This window comes from Choloepus didactylus, chromosome 12 (assembly GCF_015220235.1).
Source record: "Choloepus didactylus isolate mChoDid1 chromosome 12, mChoDid1.pri, whole genome shotgun sequence".
Lineage (NCBI taxonomy): Eukaryota > Metazoa > Chordata > Mammalia > Pilosa > Megalonychidae > Choloepus > Choloepus didactylus.
The window spans coordinates 34,638,030-34,655,744 of record NC_051318.1 but is presented as its reverse complement, the minus strand read 5'-3'; the positions used below and the strand labels follow the sequence as shown (position 1 = coordinate 34,655,744).

The 17,715-nt window shown below is 35.6% G+C and overlaps 1 protein-coding gene across 3 annotated transcripts in view; it reads right to left on the bottom strand.

Annotated features, from left to right (window-relative positions):
- Positions 1–17,715, bottom strand: part of NALCN (sodium leak channel, non-selective) — a 373,030-nt gene that overhangs the window by 324,493 nt on the left and 30,822 nt on the right. For all 3 annotated transcript variants that reach the window (XM_037800332.1, XM_037800333.1, XM_037800334.1), the window contains exons 2-3: positions 8,328–8,471; positions 5,178–5,360 (exon numbers count right to left, since the gene is read on the bottom strand). In XM_037800332.1, the coding sequence (XP_037656260.1) occupies positions 5,178–5,360; positions 8,328–8,435 (291 nt within the window). In that variant the 5' untranslated portion in view covers positions 8,436–8,471. The remainder of the gene's footprint in view (positions 1–5,177; positions 5,361–8,327; positions 8,472–17,715) is intronic.

Sequence of the window (17,715 nt, the reverse complement as noted above, 5' to 3'; positions counted from 1 at the left end):
CAAATAAATATTAAAGTAGGCATTAAGGGATGCATTTAGATATAGAAAATGTGTAAGATTTCAAAGACTTAATAGTAAAGTGGCAGAAGAAAGTCTTGTATTATAGGTAGTTACTTGAAATGTAAATAGATTAAACTCTCCAGGCAAAAGGCAGAGAGTAGCAGAATGAATAAAAATACAGTATTTAACTATACATTCTTTATAAGAGACTCATCTTAAATTCAAAGACACAAGTAGGTTGAAAGTGAAAGGACAGAAATAAAAGAAGTCCTTGCAAACAGTAAACCAAAGAGAGCTGTGGTGGCTATACTAGTATCAGATAAAACAGACTTTAAGTAAAAAAAAATTAAATGAGACAGAGAAAGAAACTATATACTGACAAAGGGGTCAATTCAACAAGAAGACATTTAAGAATTATAAATATATATGCAACCTAACAGCAGAGCCACAAAATACATGAAGCAAATAAGGACAGATTTGAAGGGAGAAATAAACAGTTCTACATTAATAGTAGGAGACTTCAACACACCACTTTCATCAATGTATAGAACATTTAGACAGAAGATTAATGAGGAAATAGTTACTAAAACCACAATACTCTAAATCAACTAGACCTAGCAGATGTATATAGAACACTTCACCCCATAGCAGTAGAATACACGTTCTTCTCTATCGCACCTGGGTCATTCTCCAGGGTACATCATATGCTAGGACACAAACAAGTCTCAATGGATTTTAAAAACTGAAATCATGCACTATATCATCTTCAACCACAATGGAATGAAGGTAGGAATCAATAACAGAGGAAGACCTGGAAAATTCACAAATATGAGGAAATTCAACAATATACTCATAAACAAAGAAAGGGTCAAAGAAGATACCACAAGAGAAATTAAGAAATATCTTGAGGTGAACGTAAAGGAAAACATAACATGCCAAAACTTATGGGATACAGCAAAAGAGTGCTGACATGGAAATTTATAGCTCTAAATGCTTACATTATAAAAGAAGAAAGATTTCAAATCAGAAAACTAACATCACAACTGGAGGATCTAGAAAAAGAAGAGCAAACTAAACCCAATGTGAGCAAAGGAAGAAAATAACAAAGATTAGAGGGGAGATGGATGAATTAGAGAATAAAAAAAGAATCATCAAAACGAAAAGTCTGTTCTTTAAGGATCAATAAAATCAACAAACCTTTAATTAGACTGACAAAGAAAAAAAGAGAGAGGACATAACCAAAATCAGAAATGAAAGGAGGTGCATTATTACTGGAACCACAGAAATAAAAAGGATTATAAATGGATACTATGAAGAATTTTACAACAAAAAAATTAGATAACCTAGATGAAATGGACAAATTCCTGTAAACATACAAACTGTTACACTGTCGCAAAATGAAACAGAAGATCTCAACAGACTAATAACTAGTGAAGAGGTTTAATCAAGTAAAAAAAATCTCCCAACAAAGAAAAGCCCAGGATCACATAGCATTACTGGTGAATTTTACCAAACATTCCAAGAAAAATTAACAACAATCCTGCACAAACTCTTCCAAAACTTTGAAGAAGAGGGCACACTTCCAAATTCATTCTCTGAGGCCAGTGTCTTACTAACACCAAAACCAGATAAAGATACCAAAAGAAAAAAATTACAGACCAATATCCCTTACAGATACAAAAATCCTCACCAAAATACCAACAAACTGAATCCAACAGCATGTTAAAAGATTTGTACACCATGATCAATTGGAATTTATCCCAGGTATGCAAAGGTGGTTAAACTTAAGACAATCAATTAATGTAGCACATCATATTCTTAGAATAAAGGGAAAAATAACCACATATCTTCTCAATTGATGCAGAAAAGGCATTCAATAAAATCCAGTTCCATTACTTAGTAAAAACACTTAGAAAACTAGGAATAGAAGGAAACTACCTCAACATGATAAAGGACATGCATGAAAAACCCACCGTTAACATCATAATCAATGGTGAAAGAGTGAAAGCCTTTCCCCTAAGATCGGGAACAAGACAAGGATGCTCACTATTAGCACTATTATTCAACACAGTACTCCAAGTTCTATACAGAGCAATTAGGCAAGAAAAGGAAATAAAAGGCATCCAAATCGGAAAGGACGAAGCAAAACTTTTCCTATTTGCAGATGACATGAACCTATATACAGAAAATCCTGAAAAATCTACAACAAAGCTACTAATGCTAATAAATAATTTCCACAAAGTGGCAGGGTACAAAATCAAGATGCAAAAATCACTAGTGATTTATACATGAGTAATGAACAATCTGAAGCAGAAATCAAGAAAAAATTCCATTTACAATAGCAACTAAAAGAATAAAATAGCTAGAATAAATTTAACCAAGGATATAAAGGACTTACATACAGAAAAGAATAAAACATTGCTAAAAGGAATCAAAGAAAATCTAAACAAATGGAAGGACATTCCATGTTCATAGATTGGAAGAATAAATATTTAAGATGTCAATTCTAACTAAGCAATTTACAGATTCAACAGAATCCCAACCAAAATTTTTGCAGAAATGGAAAAGCAAATTATCAAATTCATGTGGAAGGTTAAGGGGCCCTGAAGAGCCAAAGCTATTTTGAAAAATAAGAACGAAGTTAGAAGACTCACACTTCTCGATTTTAAAACTTATTACAAAGTTACAGTAATCAAAACAGCATGGGACTGGCACAAGTGCAGACATATAGAACAAGGGAATTGGATTATGGTTCACAAATAAACCCTATGGCCAATTGATTTTTTTTAATCCAATTTTATTGAGATATATTCTCATACCATACAATCATCCAAAGCGTAAATCAATTGTTCACAGTACCATCATATAGTTATGCATTCATCACCCCAATCTATTTTTTGAACAATGTCCTTGTACCAGAAAAAGTGAAAATAAGAATAAAAATAACAGTAAAGAAGAACACCCAAATCATCCCCCACCTCCCAACCTATTTTTCATTTAGTTTTTTGTCCCCATTTTTCTACTCATCCATCCATACACTGGATAAAGGGAGTGTGATCCACAAGGCTTTCACAATCACACTGCCACCCCTTGTAAGCCACATTGCTATACAATCGTCTTCAAGAGTCAAGGCTACTGGGTTGCAGTTTGATAGTTTCAGGTATTTACTTCTAGCTATTCCAATACATTAAAACCTAAAAAGGGTTATCTATGGTACAAGAGAAAATATTTGGAAATCACATTCCTTATAAGGGTTTGTATCCAGAATATATAAAGCAATCCTTCAACTCAACAAGAAGAAGGCAACCAATTAAAAAATGGGCAAAAGACTTTTATAGACATTTATGCAAAAAAGATATACAAATGACTAATAAGCACATGGTAAGATGCACATCATCATTATCCATTAAGGAAATGTAAATCAAAATTATTTCCCACCGTTTAAAACGGCTATTATTTAAAAACGGAAAATAAGTGTTGGAGAGTTTATGGAAAAATAGGAGCACTTGCTCATTTTTGGTGGGAATGTAAAATGCTGCAGCAGCCGTGGAAAACAGTTTGGCCATTCCTCAGAAAGTTAAGTGTAGAATTACCATATGACCTTTCTAGTTATGTCCCCCCAAAATGGAAAGCAGGGACTCAAGATATTTGCATACCAATGTTCATAATGGCATTGTTCACAAGTTCCATAAGATGGAAGCAACTCGTGTCCATCAACAGGTGAATGGTAAACAAAATGTGCCTTATACATACAATGGAATATTATTCAGCCATAAAAAGGAACAGAGTTCTTCTATTTGCTACAACATGGATGAACCTTCAAGATATAATTGAGTGAAATAAGCCAGACACAATGGACAAATATTGTGTGATCTCATTGATACGAAATAAGTTGAATATGCAAATTCATAGAGTCTGAAAAGAGAATGCAGGTTACCAGGGGCTGAGGTAGGGTAGGGAATGGGGAGACAGTACTTAATGTTACAGAGTTTCTGCTTGGGGTGATGGAAAAGTTTTGGCCATGGATGGTGGTGATAGTAACACAGCATTGTGAATGTAATTACCACCACTTAATTGTATGTTTGAATTTAGTTAAAAGGGGAAATTTTAGGTTGAAGGTATGTTACTGGAATAAATTTTTTTTAAAAATAGAAGTGTACAACACAAACAGTGAAACCTAAGGTAAGCTGTAGACTATTTTTAATAGTATGAAAGTGTCCACTATAAAAAGACAAAGATGAACACATTAACACTTTGTCTATAATCACACTTTTTAAAGTTCAGCATATAATGAATGAAGGGAAACAGACACATGAAATGACTGATAATTAGTTGTTATGCATAATCCCATTCAATTCCTCAAATCTGGGTATAAAAGGAGGCACCTTTCCACCAAAGTTACCTAACTTGAGATAATGATACAGTTATAGTTAGTAAATGTGTAACAATCCAGTATTTGTGTCAAATCTATTACTTGTCAGACCCTATAGCCCATCTTGCCACTTTATCATGCCACTCTCTCCCTAAATAGTGCAATTTGAAGTACTTGAGGGGCTGCACCCTTTACATATTTTTAAATGTTATTAAGGTTATTGCTACAGAAGGAAGAGATACCCTGGGACAGACATGTTTACTTGGCTTTTCTTTTCTGTATCTTCCAGTGGTGCCTATTTCATGCTAGACTTCCTCATAGTCCTGGAATTACTTTCAATCTCATGTCCTTTATTTCTATCTCTTGATATCTTTAAGATCTTCAGGTTACTGGCATTCCACTGAATATCACATCTTTCTAACTTTACCATGTAACATTTATTTTGCATTCTATAAATAAACAATAAAGTTCCTATTCTGGGCCAGGCACTATGTCAGGTCCTGAGGTCTTCAGGTGACAAGAAAGACACTGCTTTGGACTTCACAAAGCAGGCAATCTGGCCATCTAGCTCCCTCCCTCATATCCCAAGGTTTTGTGCCTCATGTAATTTATTAATAGTTTTTAATCTTCTTAAGCATCTTTACCAATCTCCAGAGTCCTGAGTTTTTTTAAAAAAGGATTTCAATAGGGACAAAATCAAGAGATGTTTTGTTTCACTGACATTAACATGAAAATATTATTCTTAAACTGAGTAAGATTTTCAGTGCATTGTGGTTATTAGTTTAAACAACATGAAAACACTCACCTTGACAATACCACGGATGTGCATTTTTGCTATCATCTCCGCCGTGTAGAGAAACATTAGTAAAGTATCCAGAGTGAAAGTCAAGTACTGGAGAGGAGGGTAGTGTTCAAACGTCATTGGTGTGTTCATACAAACCGAAATGACGCTGATGATGGCACAGATGCGCAGCAAAGAGTGAACCCACTGTAATAATAGTTCAGCATTAGTGTTTGACACCATAAAATCATCTCTTAAATCTGTAGTGTGAACCACCCTATGTGGAAAACATAATACTGAAAGTATTCTACTACTATAGAGGCAAGGAAGAAGGAAACTGATGTTTATTAAGCGTGTGTAATGTGCTAAATATTTTCACATTTTCAAAGCAACCTAAATTCCACATAAACACATTGAGACTCAGAAAGGTTAAGAGATTTTTCCATGTTCATGCCTTAATAAAAGTCAAAGCCTAATTTGAACCCAGTTAGGCTACCCCAAAGTCTCTAATACTTTCTAGTACATAAGGACACAGGTAGGAAGATCCTGATTCATTAGAATATGTATAAGTATACTCCTGTAGAAACTTGATTTGCTCTTATTTTTATGCTTTTTAAATATACTATGAGCACTTAGAGTCTGGGATCGTATTACCTTTACAGTAACTTCTTCAATATGTAGAGGCACAATGGCCTATCCTAGTATATCACAAATGTTTTTTAAATGGATTGATACATAACAGTTCCCCTATGTAAAGTTTCTTTCTATTTATAACTTATATGTATTATCTTGTACAAACATTCAGTTTTTAAACCTTATCTCATCTCACATGTTAAAAAGATAATAAATGGACTTTCACCTTTATTTTGGAGAACACATTTTATACAAATTCAGTCCAGACATTGCTTCCAAATCTTTACTAGGCATATCTGTGCAACAGTAGCTGCATACCAGCTATCTGAAGATTTTTCCTTAACTCCAACATAAAGAAGTAGAAATTTAAAAGATAAGTGTGTTTGTGTACATGTGTAGGAAGAATAATCATTTACACATATCACTTTATTATTAAGATTAATAACTGGGATAAAAAATACTTACTTGAATCTACATGCTAAGCCCACACAATTAATATTAGTAGTTAACTATTCCAGCACAGTGAAAAGCGACCCAATTCTTAAACATAATTTAAATATTTTATTTATTACTTATTCTAGGCATATATGAAGTCTTATTAATCTTTATGCTCCCCCTGTAAATGGATGTTTTAATTTTCTTTTAGTAGATGGACATGGTGTCTGCAGCTATGAATATCAGTAAGCATCTAAGATTAAAAAAAATAGAAAAGACTAAGAATTTTAAGAGTCACACTCTTACAAGCTGGTAAGCAGATTGTAATATTTATCTGACATTTATGATATTTGCATGAAGAAATAATGCTACTAATCCCATAACATACATCACTGGTAATTCAATTGATTTTAAGATTTAATGTTCTTTTCATGCCATTTGGAAGTGCTTCAAAAAACATCAATGTGTGAATTTAGCCCCCTCTGGACTTCCAACATAAAGGATCTAATTACACAAAAGAGCTTCAAAGGATGGGCTCTTCCATCACAAATGTGAGTTTTAAAATCTGAAGAAATAATTAAAAATTAAGCATTCATATTTTAGTAAGTGACTCATGGCTGACATCTAGATTACCAGTTTCTTCAGAATTTCCCAGAAAACTATCTATATGGTGGACACTAACAAAAGTTCGTGGTTTGTCCTCTGTATCATTCAATTCTCTATACATGAATTGAAGGCCTACTATGTGTCAGAATTATGTTGCTCTCTGAGGGCATAAAAATGGAAACAACATAGTTCTGATCCATATCTACTTCACAGTCTAATAAACAAAACGTATGTGTGTATGTACATGTGTATATATATTATATTTATAGGCAAATACAAAATCAAATAATTGCTACAGAGAGGAAAGGTTCATTCTGTCTGTGGTGGGGAGAGTGAAACGAGGAGCCTTTCAGAGGAGACTTGGGGCATGGGTGACATCTGAGCTGGACTTACTGGATGAAGAAGGTTTGACTCCAGAGGAGCTGGGAAAGGGCTTTCCAGGCAAAGGAACAACATGAGCAAAGGAAGCAAATGTGAACAAGCTAGAGAACTTGGAGGAACAAGAAGTCACCTGATGAGGCTCAAGCATGTGGTGTATAGATATAGGAAAGGGGGTGTCCCTGGCAGGGGAGACCCCAAGAATAAAGGGCCTTGAACACAATACTAACATTAGTATTTAACATTACAATGTAAGCAATAGGGATGTTTCATTGACAGTAGGGCAGAAGGGTAATGTAAGAAAATCTGGGTCGTAGAAAGAAATTGAGTAGGCTGGGGAAGTAGTCTAAAGGGAAGATTCAAAGAAGAAAGAATCAGGAAGGGCAAGGAGGTGAAGCAGATGATTTTTATCATAATTTGGGAAACATTGAGGGAGGTAGCAGTTCCTTTCATTTCATTACCTCAGCCTCCACTATGAGTTTAATCATTAAGTTGATCCTACTTTGTATTGTAGAATTGAGTTTCCAAGACCTGTTAATATGCCATTTCAGCTTAGTTCTAGTTGCTATACTGTCTAGTATATGACACCTGCTATAGCAGATCTTCCCCCTTTAGTTCTTATCAACTTTCTCATCAGAGAAAATTACAAAGTCCTTCAAAGACACTATCTAATATCTCATTAACCTTTACTTTTAGTCAAAGCATGCACCTCAGAAGGAGACCTTTAATTCCAAATATTTGAATATCTTCTCACAGATTCATGCATGTTGCAAACTATGAGTAAAGGAAGCTTGTTAAGACTAGGTTACTCTTCTTGAACTACAGCTTTGGATCAGCCTGAGAAGTAGTACTGTCCATACACCATGTGACTCTGGGACAGTGTGTGCAGATGAGGGAGGGGAGGGAACCTGAGTGCCTTGCATATGTTCCCATGTGAGTAAGTCACAGCGACACCTCATTTTCAATTCATTTGTTCTCAACTTCCAGACTCCAAGACTCATCCTACTCCACTGCAGCTCAGAGAGACATTGCAAAGCCAAGCGTACATGACTTGTGATTCATATTCATCAAATTTCCCTTGTATCAATATGTGCTTCTCCATACTTCAAAAAAGAAGCTTACTGGCTTGTTAATCCAGAGTATGTCAGCGTTGTCTGAGAGAGACTCATCAGGACCAAAGTCAGTAACTGGCTGGGCTTCCACCCTGGAACTCTGCTTCCTCTTGAGCATGCTGAAGTTAGCTTTGTCTAGCAAGTACACAACAGTCTAGGAAAGGAAAGGGAAAACTGTATTAGTCACTCAAACCATCTTTACCCCATCAACAAACAAACATGGAGTCCCCTATATAAGTTTACACATTTATAGATTATATACATATTCTACTATATTGCACATAATAAAACACAGGCAAATAGAAATTTAAAAAGAATGAGGTAAATACTAATATAAATACAAGCTTTAATTTCTTTTCTCCCAGCCCAATAGATCATCTGGTGCACCTATTGGTACATCCTAGTTAAGACACCACTGGTGGACTAGCTAGAGTGAAATAGCTTTGCTTCTTAAGGTAAGCACATTATTAGGAAATTTTGAGATAGATGTACATATACTAAGAGCTGTATCCACTTAAAGTTGGTCTGTGCCAGTGTACTGCCTGACTAATCCAGATGAAATACACAGAGCTTCCCCAGGGTTTTCCCCTGGGTTAATTTCATATGGCACTCATAGACATCTCTCAATTCCACTGATACTCCCAAGCTGACCTCTCAATTTTACCCTTGCCAGGAGGACAGGGACCAGAGAGATTGGGGCATAGCCTCCTCCAATTTGTTAATGGATGCTGTAATTATCTCAATACTTCTAGCTACTCTGAAGTAAAGCCCTCATCAAATTACTTTGCAGAGGGAGATGAGATGCCTGCTTGTGGATTAAGTTTCCACAATTTTGAGTAATATGCATCCTGCTATGTCTTGCACCTTCCTGTGGTCATCCTTACCACCTTCCACAATTCAGCAGCCACTGAAGGAGGGCCTATTAGATGTTAGGCCCTCAGGGCACTCTTAGCAAACAAGTGCAGTATAATGTGAGAAGAGAGGTTATAAAGGCACCTCTCTTAATAGGTAATAGGGGGTGGCACCCTATTACCCCTGAGTCCACAGGGAGACTGCTCACTGGACTAACACCTGGACTGAGACTTAAGGAAAGAGGAATGAATATGGTTTTTTTTTTTTTTTTTTTTTTTTTGATAAAAACTAAGTTTTGGCATTTAGCAATGACATTTTATTTAATCTTTGCAACAGCCCTCGGAGACGAAATATTTCACTTTTTAATGAATGCACAAGAAATCCCGACCTCAAAGCAGGCAACAACTTAACCAAGGCCACCTAAGCAAATGTGAAATTTAAAACAAGCTCTGTCTGACTACAAAGCCTAAGCTGTTAATAGTTTGATCATACTGATTCTGAGGGCTGATTAGAAGAATTTCTAAAGGCAGGTAAGGGAAAGGAAAGGGATTTCCTGGCAGCACACAGTGTGGTAATGCAGAGGTGGGAAAACACAGTAGTTTTAACACCAAGAAGGTATATTTGTTCTCTGCTGCTTCAAGGAACTAGAATAAGCAACCTAACCAAGAACATCACTCATTCACCAACAGAACACAGGAACAACAAGAAAGTATTTGCATGTGTGTAGGAATATGCAGGATGTGTAAATATGTGCAATTGCAATTTTCACCGGGAAAAATAATACAACACAGAAGCTCAGGGCAAAGCAGCTTTGAGTCTCTCTCCCCAGATTCTGCCTCCCCATGTTTGAGTGTCTATCTTCTTAATACAGGTAGGCTGCCTAGCCCTATTCCCAGATGAAATCAAACTAATTGGCTTCAATATATGCTAGGGATCTTGAGGGCTGTCATGCCCTGAATACTGGGTTTGAATATGGGCTTTGCAGTAGAGGCAATAATTAATTTTATTTTACATAATTGGAGTTAGGAACTTTTGACACTGATATGTAAATATATGCAGAATATTCAAATTATCCTTGTTCTCTGATTTACTGTGGGGGTAAAACATCTGGTAGCCTCAATTTAGGATGTCTTTTGAATGACAGTCTCCTTGTATCCAAAGACTGGATGCAAAATCCTTTAAGAAATCCTACAAGATTACACAACACAGTGGAGGACACAAAACAGGTTTCACAATGTTGTTCAAAGTTAACAGGGGAGAATTTTATAGGCCTAGCCATAATACCTTTTTGTGCTGGTTTGGATATATTGTGTCCCTCAGAAAAAGCCATATTCTTTAATGCAATCTTGTGGTGGCAGGTTGATTAATGTTTTTGATTAGGGTGTGACCTCTTGATTAAATGTTTCCATGGAGATTTGGCCCTGCCCATTCAGGGTGGATCTTGATTAGTTTACTGGAGTCCTTTAAAAGAGCCACACAGGCCCAGACACTTGCTGACACTGACGCTTAGAGATACTTGGAGATGCAGACAGAAGAACGTTTAGCTGCAAGTTGAAGCCCAGAGTTTGCTCCAGGCTACTCTAAGACAGGACTCCCAGGCACTTAGAGAGAAATATCCTGGGAGAAAGAACCAAGAACACACAGGAGTTGAGAGTGGAGCTGGAATACAACCTGGGATCAACAGATGCCAGCCACGTGCCTTCCCAGCTGACAGGCTTTCTGGACGCCATTGGCCATTCTTCAGTGAAGGTATCATCTGTTGATGCCTTAGTCTGGACACTTTTATGGCCTTAGAACTGTAAATTTGTAACTTCTTAAGTCCCCTTTATAAAAACCAATCCATTTGTGGTATTTTGCATAACAGCAGCACTAGCAAAACTGGAACACTCCTTCATGGAGAGAAGGGAGACTTCAAGACTGTCCCTTATTTGCTATGATCTGGCCATTGTTCATGGTCCAGCAAATTTTTGATGTACAAGTGCTCCCTTAACATGCATCTTTTATTATAAATATACCATCTGAAGTAAAAATGATTTTGATTAGTGATTTATTTATCTAGAGAAGTACACATCCAGAGTTTATTTTTAAAGGTTCTCATTTTGGCTATATTTATTATATAACCAAGCTAGTACAAGTATAATAGAATGATATTATTTGTCACCCACTTGTACCCTCATTTTACCTGTAGCAAAGGTGCTACCAAGTCAAAGTGTCTAAGGCACTATATTTACAAACTCCAGAAGAACCTGGTTAATCTATACCTACGTTAAAATTCAGCAATTACCCCCTAAATCGGTGAAATCTTGAATGATTTAATAATATAATTTTATATAAGGCATTCAAGTAGTGAAATAAATTTATTACAAATATTTAAAGGATCTAAATGAGGCAGTTTATTGCAATAATTTTCCTTTGCACACAGAAATGTTTTACACACTCACGCATGTTGAATCAACATAACTGAGTGCAGCAAGTCTATTATTCCCCTGATAAGGACCAGCAAGTATATCTACGTCTCCCAGGTAAGCTTATTATTTTGATGGGAAATTGCTCTGTGTTATCTTAGGCTTATCACTATTATGTATGTATAAGCTAATATATCTTTTTCTGTTTATAAAACTGTCCTCCATAGGGCAGTGCACTAAATTTGAAAAATATAGCTTTCAAACAGCTTTTTCACATGTATTAAAAGAAATTGGTATTTAAATAATTCAATAGTGAGATAGAGGCTGCACAGTTACAGTATGTTCATTGATAAATCTGTGAATTGGAAACAGCTTATAGCAACCCAGGGAGAAAATATGCTTTGGTTCATTGCTCTCTTTTAAGATTTTGGATTCTATGATAGCAATTTTACTTCTGTTGGCATATACTTTTCCTAGGTCACTACAGCCCTCTCTGAGAAAACAAAAACTACAATATTCAGTTTTAACTGTGAGGTGCTTGTAATTTTAGGGGTCATTTCTTCTCCTTGTAACTCTCCTGGGTTCAGCATTCAAGTCTTTGGAATCTTCTATCCTTTAAATTATAGTTTTCAGCAGGTCCTTTTCCTGCTGTCTCATGTGCCTCTCATCTCTATTAAATGACCATCTGTTGGTGTCCAGCTACTGTTAATGAGTCATGTATCTGTGCTGCTTTTCCCTTAGGTACAGGCCACACCAACACCATCATCCCTTAAAACTCAGCATCACAAAATCAGATGTCCTTCTACTTTTTGCTCTTCTATAAATTCCCCAGATCCTTACTGTATCATAACTTTTTGTCCCCCACATACAGTCAGAAGGATTGCAAAGATACCCTTTGCACATATTCTCAGTGATAACTTCTTATTTATTCATTCTACATATGTTGAATGGCCTCTTTTAATTTACCCCTATTACTAGCGTCTTGCCCATGATACCTCACATCTAGACTGCCAGAAACATCAGCCAATTTAATATGTCCTGTCTTTATATCAAAATTGAGCTTCCCAACACCCTGACACTTTCCCTCCTGTGGCCTACTTGTTTCTCACACATTCATTCATTCATTCATTCACTCACACAGTAATTACTAAGCATCCACTATGGTATCAGGCATTGTGCTAGGCACTGGGTATATAGCAATAAACAACAAAAGCATTCTAGGTACCTACAGACTGTATGCTTTATTCAGTGTTATGTTTCCAGGATACTGAATTCCACTGGTTTTTACTTGCACTTTCTTTCATATTCACACCTAAATGGTCCATTTGAATTGGCCAAACATATCATCATTTGCCATCCTCTAACCTATTCTCATCTATTTCAATCCTTTATTCCAGTTGTGGCCTCTTTGCTGCCAATCTGATATCAAGTCTTCCAAATTCCTTAACTTAACTCTTGAGGAATTTTTTTTGTCTGAGTGATTTGTTTGTCATAATAGAAAGATTTAATGCTTGGGAATTAAAGTGTAAATAGGAGAAACATACCACTTTAGTACACTCACAACATCTATTTAATTTTAAGAAGCCCCTAAAGAAGATAGAAGTCAGTAATTTATTATTAATCATTATATGTTATTAGTACCTGTCAATACATTTACATCAGCAACTACTCTTTTGATCGCTAATGTGCATGAATTGTGGGACCTTTATAGTGAAATTATTTTTTTCCTGGCATGACATCATAAACCTTCTCATCAAATCTAAATTGTCATTTCAGGTTTTGGAAGTCATTATCCATTTATCCAACCTTTCTCCTTGAGGGCGAATCCTAGAAATACTCTATTAAGCTTTTATTATACTTTCTCTAAATTAACAAAATGAGAAAAAAAAGCCATTACTAAGTTTTATCCCATAATCTCATATCACATAGTAAAGACAGATTTATTAATTTCGTAAAGTTGCCAGACTTCTTAATTTCCTAAGGTTAGTTTTAATCTCATAAATTCTTGATTTAGTATGCTATTAATGTGAAAACTAGAAAACAGATTCCACTTATTTTAAGTGCTTAATGGAATGTATGTTTTTCTGTAGAGATTGTCCTAGGGAAGAGAGAAGAAATTTATTGAGAGAATCTCCTTCTTTGGATACTCAAAATCCAAAGGCAAAAACACAATCAACATGGTGATTTTGTATTTTAGTGTCCTCCATTGTGTCCAGCAAGGGAAAGAGACTACATGGAAGTTACCAATCAGAAGTTATCAGGAGGTGGCTGTTTATTCAACATAAAGAACTTTGTAATCTAAAGGAGTTTCCAGTAATGTACTGGGTCATCCTGAGAGGTGTTACCCTTCATTCAGGATGCTCATAGAGTGAATGACAACACATTGTAGAATTTGCAGAAAGGATTTCTGTACTAGATAATGTAGTTTGCAATAGATTATCTGTACACAGTGCCTTCCAGTTACAAAATTTATAAAATTTAGACTCTTGAAGCTGTCCATATTTTTGTGTATTTTTGAGTAGGTGATGGTTTGTAAATTACTGTACGTAATTTTAGAATGGAATAGAACTTAGACATTGAGTATCTATCTTTTCTCACTGAAGAGATAATGCGAGTGCCAGGCACTATTCCAAACACTTAACACTCCTTTGAAATAATTTTTAGCATTATCCCCACTGTACACATTAAAAATAAGAAGCCCAGGATGTTATAGCTTCCAGTCAACCAAGGTGGCAGCATAATGATCCAGGTGCTGTTCTCCCACAGAATCTCTGAAAAACTAAAAAACCTGGCAAAGCCATCTTCCTCAGAACTCTGGAAAACAGTTAAAGGGCTGCAATAACTGGACAAGTGCTGAATAAAGGAAACACATATTTAAAAATAGTGAGACACTCCTTGCACCCTTGCTGCCTGTGCCCCCAATCCCAGGCTCATGCAGTATTGTGGTGGTTTAGGTTTGTGTGTCAACTTGGCCAGGTGATGGTGCCCAGTTGTCTAGTCAAGCAAGCACTGGCCTAAAGAATACTTCAAGGACATTTTGTGGCTGGTTAATAAACCAGAAGGTTGATTTATTAAATCATCAGTCAATTGATTGCTTCTGTGACTGATTACATCTATGATCAACTAAGGGAGTGTCTTTTGCAATGAGAGAATCCAATCAGCTTGATTTAATCCAATCAGTTGAAGACTGTTAAGGGAGAAGAGAGAACTTTCACTTCTTCTTCAGCCAGCCAGCCTCTCCTGGGGAGTTCACCGAAGACCTTCAGTGGAGTTGCCAGCTCATGTGACCACCCTACAGAATTTAGACTTGTGCATTTGCCCTATGGAATTTGGACTCATGCATATGCCCTATGGAATTTTGATTCATGCATCCCTACATTTGTGTGAGACACTTTTATAAAATCTCATATTTACAGATATCTCCTATTGTTTTTGTTTCCCTAGAGAACCCTGACTAATACAAGTATGGAGCTAGCCCATCCCTCCTTTGTGGGTCCTTGGGTCTATTCTGAAGGAAGCACATATGCAGTGCTTGTATGTCAGTGCCAATCTATCCAGTGGCAGTCTGAAAACTGAACCAGGAAACTAGCTTATAGACAGCTAAAGCAGTGTAAGAAACAATTAAGTCAAAGTGGCCTGGGGCAAAGGATTACCTGCTTTAAGACAAACAATTAGAGCACCTAGGAGAGGGAAAAAGTCTATTTCATAGAAATTAAATGGGACATTCAATTCCTATAAATGGGGAAATTCCTAAGGCCAGAAGCAAGCAAAAAACTATGATAAGACACATTATCAGAAAACAGAGAGGACCAGGCATGTCAGTTTCATCTTGGGCAGAACCTTCTTGATAGGAGGGCTAAATTCTGAAAGAGAGTATGAACCAACACAGAGCCAATTTATGAAGACTGTGAAAGGTGTTTTTTTAATTGGTGGATTTGTCTTTGTTAGCCCCTGGCACTCAAGGAAATCTCTACATATAACTAGCTGGGTACAAACTTAAGGAACAGACAGCTCATGGTCTAAATCCCAAGTTCAACACTTTCAAATATTAAAGTGTACAATGTGCAACAAAAGATTACAAGAGATAATAAACAGGTAGTGATGCTCACCCAAAGGAAAAAGTGAAAAATCCAGAAACCATCAACAAAGAAGACCAGACTTTGGAATACTGGACAAAGACTTTAAAAAAAGGTTCTCGATATTATCAAGGAAATAAAAGAAAAAAAAAAAACAAAAGATAAAGAACAAAATTATATCAGGAAAATGATGAATGAACAATATGAGAATCTCAATAAAGGGAGAGAAATTTTAAAAAAGGTACTAAACAGAAATATTGGAGTTGAAGACCACAATAAATGAAATGACAAATTCCCTAGAAGGTTTCAACAGCAGATTGGCGCTGGTAGAAGAAAGAATCAATGAACTCAAAGACAAGACAATTGAAGTGATTCCAGTTGAAGAAGAAAGAAAAAAAGAATGAAAAAAATGAACACAACCTAAGAACCTGCGTGACACCACCGGGTGTACCAATACATACGTTATAGGAATCCCAGAAGGAGAAGAAAGAAAGAAAAGTGCTGAGGGATAATCCAAGAAACAATGGCAGAAAACTCCTCAAATTTAATGAAAGAAATGAATGTACAGATTCTAGAATCTCAATGAACGCTAAACAGGATAAACTCAAAGAGGAGTATTCCCAGAAAAAAACAAGGAGATAGTTCTGAAAACTGCAAGAGAAAAGAAACGTGTATATTCAAGTATTACCCATAAGATGAAATTTTGATTTCTCATCAGAAACCATGGAAGCAAGAAGGCAGTTGGATGTAATATTTAAAGTAGTGAAAGAAAACCAACCAAGAATTTTATATCTGTCAGATGGAGAGATTAAGACATTCCCAGATTTTAAAAAGCTGAGGGAGTCTCTCACCACTAGACCTACCCTACAAGCAATACTAAAGGGAGTTCTTCAGACTGAGAAGAAAGGATTTTAGACAGTGGATTGAAATAAAGACTCCTGGTAAAGGTAATCAATTAGTTAATTACAAATACCAGCACTATTATTTTACATTTTTTGGTATGTAATACCACTGTCTACTTCTTACAGGTCCTAAAATATGAATAAATAAAAAGTAATGATAAATCTATGGTTTTGGACATATAATGAATAAAGGTTGATTTGTAACAAGTATAACAAAAAGATTGGGAGATGGAGGAATATAGTAACAGTATATGTGTGTGCTACTGAAGTTAACTTGGTATCAAATAAAATGCTATTGTTATAAATTTGAGATGTTAAATTTAAGCCCCCAGGTAATCACAAAGAAAATATCAGGAACAATATCTGCAGAAAGAAATGAGAAGAAACTCAAAATGGTACACTACAAAAATCAAATTAATATGAAATTAGTTGATAATGGAAGAACTGAGGACCAAAAGGCATAAGACTTAAAGGACTAAAAAGCAAAATGGCAGAAGAAAGTCATGCATCCAGGAGTTATTTTAAATCTAAATGAATTAAATTATCCAGTCAAAAGCAAATATTGGCAGAGTGGATAAAACAGTATAACGCAACTATATGCTGCTTCTAGATTCACTTTAAATTCAAAGACACAAGGAACTGAAGTGAAAGTATTGAAAAAATATACCATGCACATAATAAACAAAGAGAACTGGTAGTTATGCTAATATTGGATAAAACAAAGTTTAAGTAAAACATTTTTACAAGGGACAAAGAAGGCCATTATATACTGAAAAAGGGGTCAATTCAACAGAAAACATAACAATTATAAATATATATGTACCCAATAGCAAAGCCACAAAATATATAAATACTGACATGTATGAAGGGAGGACTTGATGGTTCTATACTAATAAACCATTTTCAATAATGAAGAGAACATTTAGACAGGAGATCAATATTGAAATAGACCACTTGAATGATACTATAAACCAACTAGACCTAATAGACATATAGAACACTTCAACAAACAGCATCAGAATACATGTGCTTCTCCAGGATAGACCATATGTTAGCTTACAACATAAGTCTCAAGAAATTTAAAAATATTGAAATCTTACAATATATATTCTCTAACAAGAATGAATGAAGCTATAAATCAATAACAGAGGGAGAAATGGAAA